This window comes from Curcuma longa, unplaced genomic scaffold, assembly GCF_044706935.1.
Source record: "Curcuma longa cultivar G26 ecotype Majalengka, Jawa Barat unplaced genomic scaffold, ITB_CL_G26_1.1 contig_22830, whole genome shotgun sequence".
Classification (NCBI taxonomy): domain Eukaryota; kingdom Viridiplantae; phylum Streptophyta; class Magnoliopsida; order Zingiberales; family Zingiberaceae; genus Curcuma; species Curcuma longa.
Genome location: NW_027432017.1, coordinates 345 through 6968, shown reverse-complemented (window position 1 = coordinate 6968; position 6624 = coordinate 345). Strand labels below are relative to the sequence as shown.

The window sequence follows — 6624 nt, the reverse complement described above, 5'->3', positions numbered from 1 at the left end:
GATCTAGTGTTTTCACCAAATTCGATTACTCCGTAACAAATAAAATTTAGGAACAAATCAGATCTCAATTAAAATTAGCAATTCGTGGTATATAATATATGGAATGATTTTTTTAATCCAAAAAACAAAATTTTCGAAATATTTATTAATTTTAAAAAAATCGGAGCGTGATTATTGTTATCATTATACACATCGCAATTAAATATAAATACTAGCAGTAATTTCGAAGTGGTAGAGACTGGAGAGAGAGAGATTTCTGCAATCCCTCCTCCGTAATCTCTTCCGATTCGATTCATCGGCGGATTTCTGGAATCCCTCCTCCATAATCTCTTCCGATTCGATTCATCGGCATTCCGTTCTTCGTCTCCTGTTCGAATTCTATGTGACTTGATCGGATCGGATTGAATTCTAGGATGCAATTTCTCCGCAATTGATCGATATAGTGAGGCATAGCCGCGGCGGAAGATGTCCGGCGCGGCCAAGGCGGTGGAGCAGCGGATCGACTTCCCCGCCAAGATGGAGACAGCGCCGACGGAGGCCGATCAGAAGCAGCAGCGGAAGCAGGGCGGTTGCAACCCGGTGAAGAAGCCGGGACCCGTGTCCATGGACCACGTCCTGCTCGCGCTGCGCGAAACCAAGGAGGAGCGGGAGGCCCGGATCCGGAGCCTCTTCGGCTTCTTCGACAAGGCAGGGCTTGGTTACCTCGATTATGCCCAGATCGAGACTGGCCTGTCCGGTCTTAACATCCCCGCTGAGTACAAGTACGCTAGGGATCTCCTTAAGGTTTGCGACTCCGACCGCGACGGGCGCGTCGAATACCAGGAGTTCCGTAGGTACATGGACGACAAGGAGCTCGAACTCTATCGAATCTTCCAGGCCATAGATGTCGAGCATAATGGCTGTATTTTGCCCGAGGAACTCTGGGATGCCCTCATCGAGGCAGGTAAAATTGATTGAGAAGGAACACTCTGAACTGCATCTCAAGTAACGAAGTAACAGTGTAGATAGGAACCGTGGACAGAAGATTTGATAATTTCTGAGTTCATGGCATAAACATAACGCTGGCTCTAGTATTCCACTAATATAATGGAAGTGTGCTAAATTCATCCCTAACATCTATATGCGGCATACAGCGAGTACCAGGATCCTACACCTACATCTGATAGTTATCCTACTGTTTTGTAATTATCTTTGATGATCATTAGTCTTACTACCGAGTTGCATTTTGTATGTTTATTTTAGGTATTATTAAATTTCAAAGAAGCAACCAGAGTTCAATTCCTTCCATATTTTCCCCTCGCTTTGTTATTTTATACATGTTGCCAAATAAATTCAGTTTAGAAACTATTGACAATGGACAACGCTACTACAGGGCAAAGGTAAACATATTGGCTTTATATGATGAGCCATGAATTGCATAGCTGCACTTCCAAAGATGCAAGAACAACTTACCCGTCTGCATAGATATCTAATTGTATATACTGAAGATCCTAGATTTGGTCATCATCATATTTCATAATGGCTTTTAGACATCAAAACCCCTGATTCTTAGGTGATCATCATCTAAAGCTTTTCTACGCAAATATAGGTCGTTATGATTGGTTCTGATTAAGTTTAAATTTCTGTATTGGAATTGATTTTAATCTTCTACGTTGCAGGATGCTTTTCTTCATGCCAAAAATTTCTGCAAGTAATGAGGAAAGACTTAAAGAAAGTTAATCATTTGTAGAAGAGACATTTTCATAAAACCTAGTACCTTCACTAGCCATGAGCTGGCCAGATACAAAGAAATTGTATCTAGTTAACAAGCCTACTAGTTTAGTTGTTTAGTAAAAATATGTAGAAGATCCAGGATAATATGGAAAGTTTATGTACCAAATCCTTTTTGTTCATTAAGAATACTCACATTACCCTGGCTGCCTGTTGGTTGAATTGGCAACTACATGTTCTCTACTTCATGTCTAAAGTTTTCTGCTAATGTCTAAGCTTTGAGAATACTGTTAACAAACACATTCATAATTACAAGAAGCGTAGAAGACTTTGCATAATTAATTTCTAAATTAAGCTGGGTTCATGCAACACTGCCTACTGGTGCTTCATCAATGGGTCTGTGTTACTGTAATTACAGGTTAGATTTATAGAAGATCTGTATGTTTTAGCAGTTGAATATTACAACTGTATAGGATCTCTAACCGTGTTTTCACTGGAACATCCTCCAAAGGAAGTTGTAGTTTGATTCACCTTTTCACTAATGTATTCACCATCTTCTGCTAAAGCTTGCATCATAAGATCTGCTAGTGTCTGTCGTGCAGGGATTGAAATTGATGATGAAGAGCTTGCTAGTTTCGTGGACCATGTGGATAAGGATAACAATGGGATTATAACTTTTGAGGAATGGAGAGATTTTCTTCTACTTTACCCTCATGAAATAACTATGGAGAACATCTACCAGTATTGGGAAAAAGTTTGTCACGTCGATATTGGTGAACAGGCTGTTATCCCAGAAGGGATAAGTAAACATTCAAATGCATCCAAATACCTCATTGCAGGTGGTGTTGCTGGAGCAACTTCTCGTACTGCCACTGCTCCTCTTGACAGGCTTAAAGTGATTTTGCAAGTACAGACAACACAAGCACGCATTTTGCCAGCAACAAAAAAGATATGGAGAGAGAGTGGTTTCTTGGGATTTTTTAGGGGTAATGGTTTGAATGTGATGAAGGTTGCACCAGAAAGTGCAATAAGATTTTTTGCATTTGAACTACTGAAAGATTATATAGTTAAAGCCAAAGGTACTGATAAGAGTGATATTGGTGCTTCTGGCCGTTTGATTGCTGGTGGTTTAGCTGGTGCAGTGGCACAAACTGCTATCTATCCCTTGGATCTTGTGAAAACTCGACTACAGACTTATGCATGTGAAGGCAGTAGAGTTCCCAGTCTAGCCACTTTAACAAAAGACATTTGGGCTCATGAAGGGCCTCGAGCTTTCTACAGAGGGGTTGTACCATCTCTTCTTGGAATTATTCCATATGCAGGCATAGATCTTACTGCATATGAGACCCTAAAGGAGATGTCTAGAACATATATTCTTAACAACAGTGGTAACTTTTAGACTTTAATATTCACATTGTTGTACAATTGATTTTGTAATTAGTCTGCTTAATAGTTTCAACTAACATGTAGAACCAGGTCCTCTTGTGCAACTGGGTTGTGGAACTATCTCAGGTGCTCTAGGTGCAACGTGTGTTTACCCTTTGCAGGTTATTAGAACGAGGTAGTTAATTATTACATTGATTTAGATTGTATGTTCAGCATTTTGGTGTGGTCTTCTGCAGCTAACTCCTTGATTTTATTTTCAGAATGCAGGCCCAGCGTGCCAACTCCTCTACTTCTTATAGTGGGATGTCTGATGTGTTCTGGAAAACCTTTAGAAATGAAGGATTTGGGGGGTTCTATAAAGGACTATTCCCGAACCTGCTCAAAGTAGTGCCATCTGCTAGCATTACTTATCTAGTTTATGAAACAATGAAAAAGAGTCTTTTCCTCGATTAAAGGAATTTTCCTGATTTTTCTCCATATCCCACCATAATTGACATGGCTGACTATAATTATTATGATAATGAAGAGAAGATTACAGTTAGGTTAGGTGAATCAATTGTTTCAGTTGTGTAATTGTAGTTTTCTACACATGAAGTAAAGGTTATCTGTGTCTGAGGAGCTCCTTTTCCAATGACATTCAGAGTTTATAGGCATGGGCAAGCAGTATAGCTTCATGAGTCAGGTATAATTTCTGTCTTTGTATGCTGCTTTATCTTGGATATAACTGATTCTTATCCTTGTAGTTGTATGTTTTTTATCTGAAATGTTGAGCATGGTTCTGATTTGGCTTTAAGCAACATGATGATTGGGATATTGAGAATTAGCTGTAAGATATGAGTTAAGGTTGGATTCTTGGAAAATAGTTTGTAACATATGTGCTAAGGTGCAAGTAACACTCCTTTAATAACTTAGGGGTAGATTTTGTCGGAAGAAGATGCTAATTGTAGCTTTTCTTGTTTCACTCTTTGAAGTTCTAAATAAATATGATATTACCTATGCATGAATCCAAGAGATTTCTTGAAGAAGATGTTAATTATTGCTTTTCTCATTTAAATCATCTTGAAAGTACCAAATAAATATGTTACAAATTCTTAGCATTACGAAATATTATAGAAGCGAGCATGATTCTTTGGTTAGACTAGACCTTTGTATGGGAAATAATCTTTCTTTGATGCTAGGGAAGTTGATTGTCCTAGGATGATAACCCAATGAGTGATTTGAAGGTTTTAAAAAGCTTATGGTTGAGTACTTGATAGTGTCATTTTAGTTGATTTTGGTAGACGTTAATTTGGCTTGTTCTGTATGTGAACCAATTGAAGATTAAAAGAACATGTAGCCTCTATGCACGCCACGGTGCAGTCTGCATAATTTCTAACTTTGTATCATATCTAATCCAACTTTGGAATGCCAACATATATGGCATGTGACTGGTATGAGGTGATGCAGTGATGCTCTGCATTGTCGAATGTGACTTTATAGATCTTTTCTTAAAGACAGCTGTTTGCCCTACATATATTTTCTGTCTGATCAGTTAACCTCTGCAGATAGTTCTGAACTAATGATATCCTGCTGTAACAAAAGCAAGAACCAAACATGCATGAATCACAACTTAACTATCCCAATGCATTAATGTCACTGGGGCTCCCAGAACCCCTTTTGCTGCATAGAAATGTATTTTTCTGTTTGTCAAAAGTTATGAAAGAAAAAGTAAAAGAAAAGGTAATAAAAACAAAATAAAGCCAATAACCATGTATTGTTGGTATTTACTGCACTGGGCCACTAAAGCTGGGAAAGGGTGAGAATTGTGAATGGAGAATCCAAATGGTTTTACCTTGTATCGTGTGAATTTGATGCTTTCATTATAAATAAATGCAGTCTTAATATCCCAAACTTTAGATGAATTTGTTGCTCTTGATGGAATCAGTTGCTAATTGTGCCCTTTAATTATTCTCATGTCTGTTATAACTTTAATTCTTCAAGCAGTTCCAGTGCAACTGTTATGAGTTCAGGGTGTTGTTAATGAGAACAAGCCATTGTTCCTCAATCATGTTAGCCTTTGATTATGTGGTGTCATTGAATATCTCGATGTTTCCAAACCAAGAACTCTTAAACTGTGTTCAACAGTTCCACTTGTGCCATGCAATTGCCAAAAATTAATTTTTTTAAGAGAAATTTGAAAATTGGAAATGGTGTTTAATGCTAACAGTATGATCAGTGTTCAGCAGTTCACTCATCACCATGGAAAATTGTGATCTCGTCTTAAAGATTTTGGACAGTGTTCAGAAAACTTGAAGCTCCTCTGCCTTTTTATTTGATTTTCCTTAAAAATTTCTCATCTATCTCTACTGTGCATATTCCAGCATGCCTTATCCATCACCTCCCTCCCTTGTCCATTTTGCCTTTGATTAGTATCCCATTTTCTGTAGACCAACTCTATAATGTTTTCCAGCTCCTCAGTTTGAGGCATCACTTTGAGAGACCATGCAAAAGGGCCTAGCCTTTGCAATTTAGCAAAACTTGTGCAATAATTGTCTTATCCATTTTCATTTTTTTCCCTTCAATTTTAGGGTCATTTAAACTGATATATAAATTCTATTGTTGTATTTTTTTTCTCTTTTATTGTCACTGCTTATTCTTGGTATGTTGTCATGTTGCAGTGCAAGTACATCGTTATGTTCTTAGAGCGCATGGTCCAAGGAGCATCTCAGAACTTATTTAACAAAAACAATTGTATTATTAAACATGAAGCTCTTTCTACTTAAATTCTTGAGCTTTCTTATTTGCAGCAGTATCTTACTCCTTGTGGAGTTCATCGGCCATCTTAATTACTGATAAACTAGCTGAATAAATGGAGACTAGACTTGTTGTCACTGCAACATTGATTGAGCAAGAGCTTGAGAGAATAAATGTTGATACCCCAACTAATGTTCCATGAGCAAGATTAGATTGTTGCTATAGAGTTTTATGTGAGTAGTTGTATTGCATAATGATCCTTTTTGTTTTGCAATGGTGTTATAATAGAAATTGATGTGGTTCATAGATCGCCCTACTAATTAATTTCTTACTCTTGTGATTTTGCTGCTATAGAATTTTGTGTGAATAGTTGTATTGTGGAATGATCATTTTTGTTTTGCAACGAGGTTATAATAGGCATCAATATATATATGGTTCATTCATAGGCTGCTCTCTAATTTCTTAGTCTTGCAATTTTTTTGCTAGAGTGTTGTGTGAATAGTTGTATTGCTGAATGATCCTTTTTGTTTTGCAATGGGCTTAGGCATGCATGTGGTTCAAAGATCACCTCACTAATTTCTTAGCCTTTGGATCTTGTTCCTATAGAGTTCTGTTAGTAATCTCATTGCTGAATTATCCTTTTTGTTTTGAAATGGTCTTATCATAGGCACGGATGTTGTTTGAAAGTTTTTAGTGTAATTTTGCCATATCAAATTCTTGCTTGTGTTTGGAAAATCTGACTTGGGGGTCAAATTAGGTGATCAATGGCTTGTGTGTGTGTGTTTTTTTTTTTAA

At 37.5% G+C, this 6624-nt stretch overlaps 1 protein-coding gene across 2 annotated transcripts; it reads left to right on the top strand.

The window, feature by feature from the left end:
- Positions 1 to 254: 254 nt before the first annotated feature.
- Positions 255 to 6135, top strand: LOC141817990 (calcium-dependent mitochondrial ATP-magnesium/phosphate carrier protein 2-like). Of its 2 annotated transcripts, none has more exons than XM_074705594.1 (5): positions 255 to 943; positions 2313 to 3098; positions 3187 to 3271; positions 3357 to 3778; positions 5754 to 6135. In XM_074705594.1, the coding sequence occupies exons 1-4, from the start codon at positions 466 to 468 to the stop codon at positions 3547 to 3549; spliced, it is 1542 nt and encodes a 513-aa protein (XP_074561695.1). In that variant the 5' UTR covers positions 255 to 465; the 3' UTR covers positions 3550 to 3778; positions 5754 to 6135. The 2 variants fall into 2 exon arrangements, with proteins under 2 accessions (XP_074561695.1, XP_074561693.1); XM_074705592.1 differs by having other exon boundaries at positions 3181 to 3271.
- The last annotated feature ends 489 nt before the right edge of the window (positions 6136 to 6624 follow it).

Bases quoted from the DNA above. Each gene is read 5' to 3' on its own strand.
- LOC141817990 (XM_074705592.1), top strand. From the start codon at position 466: ATGTCCGGCGCGGCCAAGGCGGTGGAGCAGCGGATCGACTTCCCCGCC. The intron at 944-2,312 runs GTAAAATTGATT...TCTGTCGTGCAG, and splicing joins GGATGCCCTCATCGAGGCAG to GGATTGAAATTGATGATGAA. The intron at 3,272-3,356 runs GTAGTTAATTAT...TTTTATTTTCAG, and splicing joins TTGCAGGTTATTAGAACGAG to AATGCAGGCCCAGCGTGCCA.